The 17,369-nt window shown below is 41.6% G+C and overlaps 1 protein-coding gene across 2 annotated transcripts in view; it reads right to left on the bottom strand.

The window, feature by feature from the left end:
* Positions 1–17,369, bottom strand: part of BICC1 (BicC family RNA binding protein 1) — a gene marked incomplete at its 5' end in the record, with an annotated part of 301,799 nt that overhangs the window by 120,691 nt on the left and 163,739 nt on the right. For both annotated transcript variants that reach the window (XM_082674250.1, XM_082674251.1), the window contains one exon: positions 2,688–2,757. In XM_082674250.1, coding sequence (XP_082530376.1) covers positions 2,688–2,757 — 70 coding nt within the window. The remainder of the gene's footprint in view (positions 1–2,687; positions 2,758–17,369) is intronic.

Genomic DNA, 17,369 nt, shown 5'->3' with positions numbered 1-17,369 from the left:
ATCTTAAGTTTCTAAATGATGTCAAATTCGGGCTGTTGGCTTTTTGCCTTTCTGTCAGACAGGATCCTACCAGCACATCAACCAAAGGAGCCATACAGCTGTTCTGATAAAGGACTGATGACTTAAAAATTACAGTTTGGACAGGACTACTAGAAGTTTATTTGAAAAACACAGGACTAATTCCAGTAAGGTAAAGAAGGGGACAGACTATGGTAACAGTAGCCATGAAAAATGTTTGTCTAGGCTCAAATATTCGGCCAATAAGCATCATAAATCTAGGAGGTGAAATACAACACAAACAGATGGCTGCATTGCCTCTCTGGCACACTAGGGATCATCTGTTTCTTCTAAACCTTCACATCACCATGGGATTTAGAATTCAATAATCATCCAAAACATGGCATGAGTCCCTAGATACTTTTATATTCTTTGGTCTCTTGAATAATAATAGTTTGGAATGAAGAAGTCTTAAAAGAAAGACCACTAACTCTTTCCTCTACAACACTGAGAGATAAGAAAGGATCAGATGAAAGAGCAAATAATTACCTTCTAAAATTCCCCCTGCCATTTTCATTTTACTTTTACTCAATACGAATTGTAGTCAAACAAACTTCATCTCTGAATTAGACCATTTAGAAAATAATACAGGAATACACATATCAGGGACGTTAGTCAAGATCTGATTATTCAGCAGCTGTGCCTTCAAGTAACAAGGGCAACTCCAGTCAATTCTCAACAGCAATTTCCTCTGAGGAAACCTTTTCATTTTTTTCTTTCTTCCTCGAGCTCCACCTCTCTCTTCTGGCACATTCTGCTCATCATACAGTACTGTGTACATTTATAGCACTTCATAAATAATAAAAAATAAAATGATGTCTGTAGACCTAGGCCTGGAGGGATCAATTCTTAGGCACAATTCCAAAGGTTAACTTTTAACCATGTGGAAATTATGCTAAATGCCCTCAAATGTAGTGCTGAGATATTCTTATTTTCAAAGCAAAGTATATAATCATAATGTGGAATATAGTTGGCGATTCTGAATGGGTTTAATGTGTCAGTGACTGGAAACTAAAACACTATCTTAATCTATCCATCTCCGTATTATCTAACATCTCTAAAGTTGTAACCACATTTTAAACTAAAAAAATGAATCAATTCTCAGTTTCTCCTGATAGTGGGGGGAAAACCGTAGCGTGGATAATGCAAGAGAGTAAGCCATCCAAAATTATCTGGGATTGTTTTAATATTCATATTTCCTAGGGGGTTTTCTTTAGAGACCGATCAAATTACATTTTTATTAACCTAGTAATGAAGCTCATGTCATTCTTTAAGTAAAAATACCTGACAACAGGGAAAGGCTCCAGTTCATGTTCAAGTTCCAATTTACCCAAGTGGCCAGCCAGGGAGTTTTGTACGGCAGCAAACAACCAAATAGGTAGATAGCCCACTAACAGCAGTTTCTCCTTCTGCATAATGAGTATAAAACATCTCAACACACTGAAGAGTAATTGAGAATATATCCTATAGCACTTAGCAAATGCAAGGTTTCTACAAAGTTGTGGAATTCCACTTGGAAATTCACCGTTTAGCACATAAGCTTCCCTTTCCCTCGCCACTACGGTCACAAATAAGAAAGTAACAAGATCAGTGTTTCAGTAGGAATTCCAGTCCACTGTCGTCCAGTTAACCACACTCATAACAAGAACTTCAAAATAATTTACATTCCATGTGATGAGTAGCTCTAATAAAATGAGATTAAAAGAAGACAATCTGGATGAAAAGAAACAAGAAAATTGACCAATTTTGTGGTGTTTAGTATCATTTAGCAATAAAAGTCATAGGGAGAAGGGGCAGCAAACACAAAACTCAAGAGCAACAACAAAAAAGCTAGACCACAAGAGATAACGCTCAGCTCACACAATCATCGCGTTTTTAATTGCTTGGTGATAGTTTTCCATTATCTCCTAGTGACTACATGCATTTTTAATGAAGTATACACAACAAAGTTTCTTGACACTGAGGTTATCCTTGAAAAAGAAAAGCTATCCATAAAAGTATATACTGGCAGATCATTAGAAAATACTATGTAATTTTGGAAGTAAATAAGGGTCCTATATTTCCCTTTCTGACCATCCACACATTAGTGAGTGTCCTCTAGGTTAAAGCAGAGGAAAGGCCAGGCAAGGGAAATGCTCAGCCTAAAAGAGTAATCAAGTGTGTTCTTCACTGCGTAACAGACGGAGAGGAGAAGAAGCAGTCAAAAAAGGAAATCCAAGTTCCTAGCATATTGGAGGGGAAAACAATCAACTGTTAAATCTGGTACATAAACAAGAAGCCTAAAGTGTACGCAGTGGGAGTTTATGTGTTGAAAACACATTATTATATGTGGAGACAGTGACCATGACTCATGGGCACCGAATGAATAGTCATCCTTGACATCGTTAAGTTGCCACAATATCATCTATAGTAACATTTCTATTACAACAGAATACTTAAAAATATTATTCTGTTGTTGGATAAAAGGTTGTACATTATTTTTCATTATGATAATCCTCCCCAAATATTGCTATTTAACAAATACCTGGGGACAAATATGATAGGGATAAAGGTTGATTTTTCTCCCCAGGAAACCCGCAGGAATCCCGCAGTCTCCGTTACCAAAAATTTCTGCATCTCTCAGGATTTACCTTTCTTGGATTTGGCGCCAATCTTCAGTTTTGATGGCCAAGCAATCTGCGTATTTGTTTCCTCCATGATCTGTAGCAAAAAATTAAGAGAAAATTATTGATTCAATTAAGAACCTGTACTTACAGATTTTTTTCCCGGAAAAAATTATTTTCAAGTCCTTAGGCTCATGTTGATGCAACAAAATGATCTCCTTTTAAAACAATGCAAAAAAAAAAAAAACCCTTGGGGGAAGGAAAGAGATGCATTTTTATAAGCCTTTAATCTATTAGAAATATTCACATATATTTTGTTACTCCCAGCGTTCCTCTCTGTGATGCTCCAGAATTCTAACGTAGAGACGAGACCAAAAAGTACATGAACAAGTAATTAACCCAACTTGTTGCCAAACCATCCAAGATGCTTGTGCTGAATAAAGCAATCACCAACAGATTGCAACACACCAAACATGATCCTTGTCATACAGAACGATGTGGGTTAGGCCTTCCTAAATGAAGCTTTTTTTTTTTTTTTTCTGGGGGAAAAAAAAAATTAGCTTGCTTTGGACACATTTGTGTTTCATTAAAACTGATGAAAAGCCTCTAAACGGGACATCACGTCATAAGGCTGCATTTCCCATCATCTTTCGCCTCTCTAAAATGGCATTTTTGCCACAGGTCTTTCGCAGTTACACGCACCTAATGCTGGCCAGAAGGATTTGAGACCCAAACGTGCTGAAGCCCAAGAACAAGTGATTCAGGCGTCTGCAGAGCAAAGGAAGTCGACAGTAAATGTGAGAAAAATGAGTAACCGAGAAAGGCTAACCCTTCATTCTTCTCCACTGTTATCACTTAAATTAGCCTAGTTTAATGTCTACTTTCATACCATGCATATAAAATTCACCCAACAACTGAATAAAAGCAAAGAACTGAACAAATCAGTACGCAAATGACAGCAACTACCACTTATGGATTTAGAGGTAACTAAACAAATTAATGGTGAAGGCAATGAAACGCATGAACAGCGCAATTAATAAAAAGTACCTCCGTGTTGGTTACGTTCTGGGCACAAGGCTAAATGGTTAACATGTTAACATGCATCATACTTCACTTAATCCCCTTTATCAGAGCAGCAAAGGGCTTGCAGCAGATGTTTCGGCCTGTCAGCCCACAGATGCATTCTTATGCAATCCGCCATAAGTTTTTTTTTAATGTAAGCCAACATTTTTAAATCTGGGAATTTCACAGAGACATTTCTGTTTCTCTGGAAAACGTGGCAGATTTAGCACCTGGAGCCCACATTCCCACATGGCAACACTTGGCTGGCACTGAGGACCAGATGCCCCCTTTAGTCAGGGTCAAGAGATCCTGGGCTGCCCTCCAACCCCCACTGGGTCTCCCACAATGAGATCAGGAGCCACTTACCATTCTCATCACTGTGTCTGTATTACTCACTGGCCATTTATCATGGTGCCTGCACTGCTGTTTTTCTTAACAGAAATAGCTCCCTACACCCATATCTCTATTAAAAATTGAAAAACAAAAGTGAGGTCTTTACAAAGTCGAGGGACTGGCCTGGCCCTGGAGGTTGTTTGCCCCAACTCTCCGGATCTGGCCCCTGCCCCTTCTCCTCCCATCTATGCTGTCCTTGCTCACGTGTTTCATCATCTTCTCCATGAAACTGCTTAGTTAACTGTAAATCTGTATCTTTAGTTTTTATTGGAGTATAGTTGATTAACAACGTTAATTTCTACTGCACAGCAAAGTGAATCAGGTATAAATATAAATATATCCACTCATTTTTGGATTCTTTTCCCATGTAGCTCATCACAAAATACTGAATAGAGCTCCCCATGCTATACAGCAGGTCCTTATGAGCTATCTATAGAGAAAGACAAATACCACATCAAGTCGCTTCTATGTGGAATCTTAAAAAAAGGTACAAATGAACTTATTTACGAAACACAAATAGAGTCGCAGATGTAGAAAACAAACTTACGGGTACCAGGGGGAAAGGGGAGAGGAGGGATAAATTGGGAGACTGGGGCTGACACATAAATCCGTATTTTAAAATAAAATAAATTATTATCACCCCCCTCAACTTCCTCGACTGAGGCCATACAGCCTCCCCAGGAAGGCGCCCAGCGGACCCCCTTCAGGGCCCCAGCTGCCCCCTTCCCCGGCTCCCCCTCCCGCTCGGGCACCCTCCCAAGCAGCTCACTGTGTTCGTTTCCTTCCTAACCCTTACCACAGTCTGAAATTCTCCTGTTTTCTGTGTTTACTTGTTTATAGTTTGTCTCTGCAAAATAAAAGCGCTCTACCCTGCACACAGCAAGCGCAGATCTATTTGGGCAAATGAATCTACATAACACCCTTAGGAAGTGGATTTCTTTATTCCTCTGCTGCTGGGAAGCGGCAGAGTGGGGATAAAAACCCCAGACTGCTGACAAAAACCGTCCTTTTAACCACCATACTGTACTGAATATGGGGCCTCCATCTTTAAAGAATGTGTATATACACATTTGAAAACATGCTTTAGGATTTGTGCAGACTGACTGGTTTTAAGAACCTACAAATATTTGTCAAAAGCCTCCCTAGGTGCCCCAAGTGCCAGGACCCATAGCAATGAATAAGAAACAATTCCTGGTGTTCGCGAGCTTACAGTCAAGTCAGGGACACAGACAGACAAAAAAGGCAACTACCTGACAATGGGGTGGGTGCTGGCACAGGGCCAGCTCACAGAGGTGACTCTGGCTCCTATCATGAAAGGTCGGGGTTGGGGGAAGGTTAGCAAAGGGCTCCCCAAAATATAACCTGCAAAGTCACTCGAGTCCTGAAAGCCAAGTTAAAGTAAATTTATGAATGAGTTCATCAGTCACTAAACGAGGGCAGGAAGGCCCATTTAGGAGGGCTTTGTCATTGGTCACATCTTATCACCTGTTAGCTCCAGCTACTGTACACATATCCGCATAGTGACTAAAATCAGACTGCGAGTTTTCCTCTAAGGTGACTAAGGCACCTTAAGAGATAAAATGGGAAATTAAGATCTTACTATTTATAATGCTATTGGTGGGGAGGCAGAAAGAAAATAATCTATATACTTTTTGTGAATGAAATAATTTGGCCATTTAATCCAGTAAATTACATCAGGTTCCATAACTATAAGACTTAATAAAGAAGCTTCCTTGTCAAACACAGTTGGAAGACATAACTTCCTGAAATCTTAATCATCTGGAGAGCTTCCCAGAAACCACCCTGAATATGATCATCTCTTTTTATTAAACAGCAATAGAGGGACTTCCCTGGTGGCACAGTGGTTAAGAATCCACCTGCCAATGCAGGGGACACAGGTTCGATCCGTGGTCCGGGAAGATCCCACATGCCGCGAAGTAACAAAGCCTGTGTGCCACAACTACTGAGCCTGTGCTCTAGAGTTCGCGAGCCACAACTACTGAGCCCACGTGCCACAACTACTGAAGCCCACGTGCCACAACTACTGAGCTCGCGTGCCACAACTACTGAAGCCCGCGTGCCTAGAGCCCGTGCTCCGCAACAAGAGAAGCCACCGCGATAAGAAGCCTTTGCATGGCAAGGAAGAGTAGCCCGTGCTCACCACAACTAGAGAAAGCCCGCGCACAGCAATGAGGACCCAATGCAGCCATAAATAAACACCAACAGATGCTCCATAACAGAAAATCATTTGCCACAGAAAATATCCTATTAGCAGGTAACAGCCATCAAGTTGAAATGCCTTCTTTACACACACTCCCTCTAGACCTCACACCAGTCCAGTGTCTCTATTGTGTAGTGAAGTGATGGGGCCCCCAAAAATTACATTCAACCTACCCACATCCACACTGTCTTTGAGAGGAAGAGACAATATCCTAAGCTTAGTATCCTTAATTCTAAAACCAGAGTTCTATCTTCTATACCACATGATCTCCAAAGTCCAATGACCTGCAATAAATGTCAAATTTTTTAGAGAAAAAATATTATTAGTTATTGGAATTTGGCATCTAGAGCTGACCTTTCCCATATGACTAGGAAAAAAAAAAAGGCAATTCCATTGACCGTGGCCAGCCAAGGCCAACCTCACAGGCCATTCACCAGGCTGCAGTCCCCACACGGAGCTCTGAATGGATGCCTTCTCCGGCATCCCTTTATACACTCATCACTGTGTTGAATCTAGTCATGAAAGGCGGGTGGCTCGAGAATCAAGGACCAGCTCTGCCGCTTTCTAGCTATCATGTTGGGCAAATTACTTTCAGCAGCCTCACTTTTCTCCTCTGTACAATTAATGACTCACAGAGTTGTCGTGCTTCGCTAAGAAAATATGTGGAAAACCCAAAGCACAGAGCGTGGCACGTATCGATTGCTCGGTAATACCGTTGTTGTGTTCATTCCACATTGATGACCTCTGGCCAGGCACTGTCCTAGACACTAGGGATACAAGAGCAAACAAGACCAGGCTGCCCTCCAGGAGCTCGTGGTCTAGCGAGGAGAATACTAGTTAACCCACCATTAGGTACTGGGTGCCAAGCTGCAGAATGGGGAACGGCAACAAGAGCGTACTGAAGGGATCCTAACCCAGCAGTGTACTGTCAAGAAAAGTTATCTCAAGGAAAGGCCTATTAACACTGTGACCTAAAGGAGAAGGAAAAGTTGGCTAGTTGGGGAAAGGGGGGAGAAAGTGACCAAGGCAGAAGAGGAGTGTGTGTGTAGAGAGTTCTAGAAGGAAGGAGAGCAGGTACCCTGGAGGGCTGAGGGGGATTCAGTGCAGCAGACGCGCTTCGAAGCCCCCTCACACCGCCGAGCCAGGGACCTTGTCGTGTGTTTTCTCCAGCTGCCCACGGCTCCGCACACGGGCATGCACAGTAGAGACTTGAAGACACGACACAAAGTCAGCCAGGACCTGTGCTCCGCTATCACCTGCTACAGGTAAACTCTGAGAACCAGCGGGGTAACTACCCACAGGCAGTCAGACTCCCCATAGGAAGTTATCAATGAAGCTTTTTAAACCAGCCCCTCTGGTGACTCCAAGTCAGTTCCCACAGCTCAGACATTGCACACTGGTCATTGGTTTTCACCTCAGCCAATTACGGGAGCAGCACTAGCAGCAGAGCAGAGTAGCAGTAGGGCGCATGCTCAGGAGGAGGCAGCGGAAGCGGTTCTCCCCTGGGGGTGTGGGTGGAGACTGCTCCAGGAATCCCAGGACTGGAGCCGAGTTACTGCAACAGGGGGCTGACACGCATGTCCCCTGGTAGAAGCAGGATACGGGTGGGGGTCGGGGAGTTCAAAATTCAGAAATCTTGGCACGCAGCAAGTCCGAGGCTCTGTCTCTACCATGTTATGCTTAAAAAGATGTCCTAAATGGTCATCAAGACAAGTATTGTAGATAGGGAAACTGGAAAAGGTGAGGTCAGGAAGCTTGTGGCTGAAATTAGAGAAGCCACAAAACCTCTCGGAAAAAAATGACTATCTTACATCTCAAAAAAAAAGAAAAAAAAATCCTAAAGTGAGTTCCATCGAGTTTTTTTTTTTACTCTTATCATGGCCCCTGTTTCCACCTTCACAAAACCAAAGCTTAAACAACAAACTACTAATTTTGAATCATGCTCTATAAACATCAAATCACACCTTAAATATTTTAAATACTTGTTTTAACTCATAATTCTGGATGTTGTAACCTTAATAGAGCAGCTAATGAATGGAGGTCAGAGATAAAGCTAGGATTTCTCCTAGCGGCAAAAAAAAAAAGAGCTAGAAAGCTTACAGGTGAATTCTACATGTTGTTAAAAAGATGTCCCAGGGCTACCAGACGACCCTGACCTAAAGGCTTTCTTTCCTTTTCACAGAGGCCATGTCCTTGAGTTGAACAAAAGCTTAGGTGGGGACACAAGTCATGTCAAAGTCGCTGAGAAGACTGGGCTGTGGATGTAACAAGTTCTTAGTGCATCTAAAGGGTCAGCACGTTGGGAAAGGAGATGAACAGAAGCGACTGTCACAGGAGCTGCGGGCAATCTCTCACTGTCTTCAGAAAATCCAGACAGGTTTAAGAGAGAAGTGAGAATTAAAGTGACATTTTTTTAAAAAGCATGGAAACAGGAACACTGGAGCAGTTCATTCTGTGGATCTTATAATGTATGAAAACACTGACACCTTTTCAAAAGGATAATATACACTTCCCACAATCCAATTAATTCCTGCAAAACTTCACAATAAAATCAATTCCCAGAAACCCATGATATGCCCTAATTTTTAAGCAAATCAGGATGATGTCCAAAAACTTCAGTTTGCATTCAAGGAATAATTCAATTAAGTGGCTAACATTGACCAACCCCTCTCCAAAAAATAAGTTGTTGATGTCCCCCAGTTGTGTGACATTTGAATTGAAATTTGGGAAACAGGCTTAAAATGAACTAGTGCTTCCTTGTGAAACAAAATCTATAAACACCCTGATGTCAGTTAAGCTAGGAATGCCTAGGTATACAAAGCCACAAAACCTCTGAGAAGGAAATGACTATCCTCGGTCTTAGGAAAAAAGAAACCTAAAGTGAGTCCCAGCTGGTGTTTTTTTCCTAAATTGTATTATTGTTCTGGCATCCACCTTCACAAAAATCAAAGCCTGAAGAACAAATATCTGATGTTGAGTCATTTTCAATAAACATTAAATGATACCTTGAATATTTTAAAGACTTGTTCTAACTCATAATTCTGGATGCTGTATGTTTATAGCACCTCAAATAGGTCAGTGTCAACTTCTGGACAGCTTCACTCTCAAAAGAATCTCTTCTCAGTCCTACCAATTTCTGCTAGGCTTCTTTAGCTGCTCTCATAATAGGCAGCAATTCTACAGGTCATGAGGAGAGAGGAGATTTTGGAGGAGTCCATCTAAAAATATAATTATTGGAAAAATAACTTTTAAATTTCTGTTGTTAGGCTTACTGTACTCATTACTTACAGGGGACTAATTATTAAAATGTAACCTAATTCTTATGCTAATCTCAGATATAATGAATTGCAAATACTTATATTAACAAGAGTATGTGACCTAAGAATACCAATTTTGAAATATATGAAGCAATTAAAATTAAGATTGTGGATATTAGGCAGAATACCTATTTTTATAGTTTATCTTTAAAGGGTACTTCGTCATGAAAAATCTGATCAAGATAGAAGCTGATAATAGCTTTGGAAACTAAAGAGCCATCTTAACATTCTAATTCATATTTGCTTTTCATAAACAGGGAGTAGTTTCCTTGATCAAAGAGTCACAGCATTGCTTCTTATATTAAAAAGGTACCTAATAAACATGGAATCATATATTCTTATTTTGGTTTTAGTTTCTGTGGAGTAAGGGAGGGAAAGAAGGAAAGGAGGGTAATGTTTATATAAGCTGGAATATAGAAGCTTTTTTTTTTTTTTTTTTTGCAGTACGCGGGCCTCTCACTGCTGTGGCCTCTCCCGTTGCGGAGCACAGGCTCCAGACGCGCAGGCTCAGCGGCCATGGCTCACGGGCCCAGCCGCTCCGCGGCACGTGGGATCCCCCCGGACCAGGTCACAAATCCGTGTCCCCTGCATCGGCAGGCGGACTCTCAACCGCTGCGCCACCAGGCGCTTTTTTCTGATTGGAAGAAACTTCTATCAGCTATTGAAAAAACTTATCACAGATTTACATGGAATCATTTAAATAATTTCACTGTCCTTAAATAACCTGCCAAAATTAGAATAAAATAAACAAGCATAACTTAAATTACACATGTAGTTTCACTCATGATAAAAATAATTTCCATTTATATTCCTCAATGCTCAAGTCATAGTAGATTTTTTCCATCTCCCACAAATTCCAGATTAGCACACCATGTGGAAAGAGAACATATCTATGAATGCTCACTATACTACAACATTCTGAAAGTCTGCAGCAATTACAGGATAATATCTTACAGATGAAGGAAACCTTTGCCAAACCAACAACATTCTACTAATGTGCTTATTTCACCAAATTCTTCAATCCAGACGTAAAGTTAAAAATCCACAGGTGAGTAATCAGCATGTCAGATCAACCTGAAACAAGTCTATTTATGCTGACTTTACTTGAAATATTTATTCTTGGACCAGGAAAAGAATGCTCGACATTTATACTCTAAACTACTGAAAATTCATCATTCAAAATGCCTACCAGCTGGGCGCCATCTGCAGCCTGCTTCTCCAAGAAACCAACTCTTGTGTGCTCTATTTTCCTTGTAACAATCGAGAAATAAGGTCTATCTTCAGGGAGGAAGCTGTTTCAAGGTGCTTCACATACTGATGGATTAGGAGTCAATTTGCTGAACTTCACCATGAGGGGAGCAAAGCGAGAAAAGAGCAACTAGAAGACACTGAAAAGTGGAGATGGGAAAGTAGTGAACTTCTCACACGAGGGGGTGTCTAAAAGCTGAGGATACTGATTTTGCTGAGACATTAGAGGCCTCTGATGTATTTCATTTTAAATCCAAGAAATGTATCTCAGTGGTTCGGTTATTCATCATTGTCAGAACAACTGCTCACATTTGCCTGATGTTCACATACACTTACCATGTACTCACAACAATCTTGTAAACCATTTTTTATAGATAAGGAAATCAGGATTCAAAGAGGTTAAGCAGCAGACAGGCATGTGGCAAAGCCCCGCTAGACGATTAGTCACGTGACTCCCCAGGCAAGGGCAATTTCTGCCTCACTTGGCTTACGAAGGAAGGGGAGGCACCACACACTCATGGGGAGATGGCTCCAGAACTCTGCCATGAACACTGAAGTGCTCACCAGCAGCAGAGTGGCCGCCCCTCAACATTCCAATTAACTAATGACAGAGTGACCCTATCCCCACCCCGAGCACATACGGAGAATGTGGGAAGCATTTTGGTTGTCACAGTGACACAAAAGAGGGCCACACTGGCACTCAGTGGCCAGCACTACAGATGCTGTACTTCCCACAAAGGGCAGGAAAATCCACTCAAGATATCCATAGAGACAGTCCTGGCTTTGCAAAGTTTTGATACGCATGGATTTTAGTTACCACAGCTCAGTTCAACACCACCAATTCCCCAATATTACATTCCAGTTACCAAATTCTATTAATTGTGATTGTGAGTAGTTGCATCAAATAGAAATTCCACTGCCAGCTCTTCAGCTCACAAATCACTTCATATATAACAGATGCTCATGTCGATCAGCGATCAGTCATGTTGCTTCTTTCAAAGTCTGTCTCTGGTTTCTCATGGGACGTCTGTAATCAGTTCATGCATAGACACCAAAGCAAGGAATTGTGCTGACTTCCTGTCTTCCAGTGATAAAACCAAGTGACATGAAAATGGATAACCCAAAGTGAAAACTGGCCAACGAAGATGAAAGTGCAGCAAAGAAATAAAAAGTTATACTGCTGGACTTGGAATTTGAATCCAATGTCAATGGGTGTAGAATCAACAGCTGAGGGCTTCCCTGGTGGCACAGTGATTAAGAATCTGCTTGCCAATGCAGGGGACACGGCTTGGAGCCCTGGTCCGAGAAGATCCCACATGCTGTGGAGCAACTAAGCCCGTGCGCCACAACTACTGAGCCTGCACTCTAGAGCCCAAGCACCACAACTACTGAGCCCACGCGCCACAACTACTGAAGCCCATGCACCTGGAGCCCGTGCTCTGCAACAAGAGAAGCCATTGCAATGAGACGCCTGCACACCGCAATGAAGAGTAGCCCCTGCTCGCCAAAACTAGAGAAAGCCCGCGCAGCAACGAAGACCCAATGCAGCCAAAAATAAATAAATTAAATTAAAAAGAATCAATAGGTGACAGCGGGAATAATGAGACTGCCGCTGTGTGTGAGACTCTGAATACACGCCAGAGGAACTTAGTGAAGACAAAGGTACTGAAATTTAAAAATGAAAGCTGTAGTCACAAAAAGGATGAAGATGTCCCAGGGGAAGTGATGCCAGCACAATAACTCACATTAAAACCACTCTGGGACACATCTCACAGCTTTCAAAGTACAAAAGATGAAATGTTGGAATTTGATACAGACTTATGATGCTGACAATTCAAGGCACAGAAAAGATGCTCTCTCCACACTGTAAGTCAGGGGTCCCCAACCCCCGGGCCACGGACCAGTACTGGTCCATGGCCTGTTAGGAACCAGGCCACACAGCAGGTGGTCAGTGGTGGGCGAGCGAGCGAAGCTTCATCTGTATTTACAGCTGCTCCCTCCCCATCGCTTGCATTACCACCTGAGCTCCGCCTCCTGTCAGATCAGCCGCAGCGTTAGATTCTCATAGGAGCGCGAACCCTACTGTGAACTGTGCAGCATGCGAGGGATCTAGGTCGCAGGCTCCTTATGAGAATCTAATGCCTGATGATCTGAGGTGGTGATGCTAGCACTGGGGAGTGGCCGCAAACACAGATTATCATTAGCAGAGAGGTTTGCACAGAGACCATAATAAATCAATTGCTTGCAGACTCATATCAAAACCCTCACAGTGAGTGGCAACTGAAAACAAGCTCAGGGCTCCCACTGATTCTGCATTATGGTGAGTTGTATAATTATTTCATCATCTATTACAATGTAATAATAAGAGAAATAGAGTGCACAATAATGTAATGCACTTGAATCATCCCGAAACCACCACCCCCCACTCCCAGTCCGTGGCAAAATTGTCTTCCGTGAAACTGGTCCCTGGTGCCAAAAAGGTTGGGGACTGCTGCTTTAAGTTATACAACAAAAAGAAAGCTAGCGCTGTTGCAACTCGACAAGCTTTTTACAAAGAAATGAAACACGTTCTCAGTATTTCTAATGTTTAAATATAGTGTTCTGAATAAATATTAATTTTACTGTTTTTTCATTTTCCTATACATTTACGACTGTTAGGAACAGATTTTTTTTAATGTTTTGACACAAATTTTTAAAGGTTGCATATCATTCCATTTTCCCATTGATTACTAAAAGGGCTTTGCACAGTTTCAGCTTGCAAGGTCGTTTTTAGGGTCCCACATCACTCTGCAAGGTGAAGATTACCTTTTTCACCCCATTGAAAATCACTGATAAGGAGTTTCAAACCGTTCACACTATAGGCAGGTTTAGCTCATTTATTTCAGAAAGTTCAGAGAACACTTACTTATCCATCAAAACCTAGCTCAAATGTGCGCTCCACTGTGAAAACTCCTCCAACTTTCCCAGGCAAATGTCAGCTCGCTCTCTCCCTCCTCACCCTCACTTTGGTGTGGCAACATTATCGTGCTGCTTTCTTTGCTTAGGTTGCCAGTCCCACCAATGAACTGGGCTCCTGGTGACCAACAACTGTATCTTGTTCATTTTTAAACATTAGAATCTAGCACTTAGGATCTCAATAAGCATTGGTAAAGGAATTAGCAGTGATAAGAAAGAGATCATGAAGGGAAAAGGAGACTTTTTTCCAGACATAGAAAGTATTTTTCCTCCTTATCTTTCATTAATATTTTCTGCACTTATTTTCTCTATTAAGACAGATATTTGACTTCCTGAATCTGCCTTCTTTCTCTTATCATTTTCCTCAGCTTTTTAAAATCACGTTTCTCAGGAAAACCTCCTGCACTGCTTGTGGGAATGTAAATTGGTACAGCCACTATGGAGAACAGTAGGGAGGTTCCTTAAAAAACTAAAAATAGGGCTTCCCTGGTGGTGCAGTGGTTGAGAGTCTGCCTGCCGATGCAGGGGACATGGGTTCGTGCCCCGGTCCAGGAAGATCCCACATGCGCGGAGCGGCTGAGCCCGTGAGCCATGGCCGCTAAGCCTGCACGTACAGAGCCTGTGCTCCGCAACAGGAGAGGCCACAACAGTGAGAGGCCTGCATACCAAAAAAAAAACAAAAAAAAAACTAAAAATAGAGTTACCATACGATCCAGCAATCCCACTCCTGGGCATATATCTGGAAAAGATGAAAACTCTAATTCAAAAACATACATGCACCCCAGTGTTCACAGCAGCACTATTCACAACAGCCAAGACATGGAAGCAACTTAAGTGTCCACTGACATAGGAATGGGTAAAGAAGATGTGGTACATATATATAGTGGAATACTACTCAGCCATTAAAAAGAATGAAGTAGGGCTTCCCGGGTGGCGCAGTGGTTGAGAGTCCGCCTGCCGATGCAGGGGACACGGGTTCGTGCCCCAGTCTGGGAAGATCCCACATGCCACAGAGCGGCTGGGCCCGTGGGCCATGGCCGCTGAGCCTGCGCATCCGGAGCCTGTGCTCCGCAACGGGAGAGGCCACAACAGTGAGAGGCCCGCGTACCGCAAAAAAAAAAAAAAAAAAGAATGAAGTAATGCCATTTGCAGCAACATGGATGGACCTAGCGATTATCACACTAAGTGAAGTAAGCCAAAGACAAATATTGTATGATACTGCTTATATGTGGAATCAAAAAAAAAAAGATACAATGAACTTATTTATAAAACAGAAAGAGATTCACAGACATAAAAAACAGACATGGTTGTCAAGGGAGGGGGGCGGGGGAGGGAAGGGTTGGGAGTTTGGGGTTAGCAGATGCAAACTGGTATATATAGAATGGATAAACAACAAGGTCCTACTGCATAGCACAGGGAACTATATTCAATATGCCCTGTGGTAAACCATAATGGGAAAGAATATGAAAAAGAATGTGTATATATATATATATATATATATATATATATATATATGTATGTATGTATGTATTAAAAACTGGGTCACTTTACTGTACAACAGAAATTAACACAACACTGTAAATCAACTATACTTCAATAAAATAAACTTTTAAAAAAGTTAAATAAATAAATAATAAAATTCAATCAAAAACAAAAGAAAACTTTCCAATTATACAACACATGGTATAGCACAGAGTGCAGCCATTCCATCTACAAAGTCTCCTTTAACTCAGCCAAAGCATGGCATTTCTGAAGCGTATGCTTATAGAATAGATGAACTGAGTGAATAGTCATTAAATGAAAGTAAACACTAAATCACTGACGAGATTCATTCTCCCAGGGGATATCTGCATTATAATAAACAAACTCTCCAGCCACAATGTCTGAGGTGGCAGGGTAAGTACAGTGTGTGGCGAGTTGGGCCAAGTGTAGGTGGGAAGTTCTGTCATTTCTGTTCCAGCCTATGGTTGGCACAGGCTTGGGGGGACAGGTCACACCCACCCATTTTAAAATAGGATTTCTAATTGTTGGCACCTATTTCAATAATGTAAAAAACACTTTGTGGGCAAAAAAAAAAAAAAGCATGGTTCCCACTTCCCCATCTGTGCTCCAAACCAAGGAGAATTTTCATGGGGTATGAGGGGGTTATTCACGATCACCTATAATGTTAGTGAAAAACCAGTTTCTTGGTTCCCCTGGGACATAAGGACTTGTGATTCTTAATGCTATTCCATTCTCCAAGTATCACTTTATTATAATTCCTCAGAAAGATGAACCAGATCTCTACCTGACATCAGGAGTAACTATAAAGAGATTTATTAAACTTGAACTATCAGAGTATAACTTTTGTGTAACTTGAGTGAAACAGTATATAAATTGGGGGAAAATGTAATACTATTGATATCTTTAATAAAATCAAGTTACCAACCTTTGATTGTTAATTTTCTAGCCTCTTTTTCATATGCCTAGTGACTCCAGTTACATGAATCCACTTTTATGCTTTTTTAGGCAATACATTTTACCACCAGCTCATCTTAATCTTCTCAAAGTCAACAATCTTACTTAGATCAGTAATCCCCAATGGCATTGATGCTGATGAGGAATAACAGATCAGCAGAACAGCAGCTCTATAATGGCATCCCTGAGACATTAAAAAGAGATAAAATTCCATGCAGGCTATGCTACTGCAACAACTCCAAATGGAGTGTGTTCAGGAGGTGAACACAACAAAACTTGATTCCTCTCTCATGTTAAATGGACTGCATGAGTCGGCAAGGGGCCTGGCTCTACACGCTTAGGGACCCAAGCTAGACGGAGGCCCTTGCGTTTTACAGTCACCCATCTGGAATCCATGGCCTCCTCAGTCTCCCTTTGGGAGAAAAACAGGAAGAATCCTGCATCGCTCTTTTACTGCCTTGGCCTAGAAGAGAAACACACTACCTCCCCCACAGCCCATTGGCCATGACTACATATGTATCTCTGCCAACTCAAAGGGATCAGGGACATGCAAGGGGCAATCAGAATATATGGTAGGCATGACTGCCTCTGCCAGATAGTTCTTTAAAAGCTTCAACATCAGTTAGTTGAAGAACTTATTCTGAAGTAAAACCTCCCTCTGCTCGCTCTTTTCGGAATCCAGACTCATACACCCAGCCTTTTAAGCTCTCTCTACCTGGATATCTCACTAGCTCCTCAGACATGTTTAAACTGAGCACAATCTTCTCCGTGCAACTTGACACTGTACGTTGTCTACCCAGGATCCAAAATCAACCCAATTTAAGAGTGATGCCACTCCCATTGCCAGGGGTTTAAAAACAGTCATGTTAAAACTCAACAACAAAGAAAAAAACAACTTCATCCAAAAATGGGCAAAGAACTCGAAAAGACATTTCTCCAACAAAGATATATAAATGGCTAACAAGCACATGAAAAGATACTCAACATCAGTGATCGTTAGGGAAATGCAAATCAAAAGTACAATGAGATACCACCTCATATCCATTAGGATAGCTA

The sequence above is a fragment of the Grampus griseus genome (genome assembly GCF_964374135.1).
Source record: "Grampus griseus genome assembly, chromosome: 16".
NCBI classification, from domain to species: Eukaryota; Metazoa; Chordata; class Mammalia; order Artiodactyla; family Delphinidae; genus Grampus; species Grampus griseus.
Note: the sequence above shows the minus strand (reverse complement) of the source record. Positions and strands in the feature narration are given on the sequence as shown.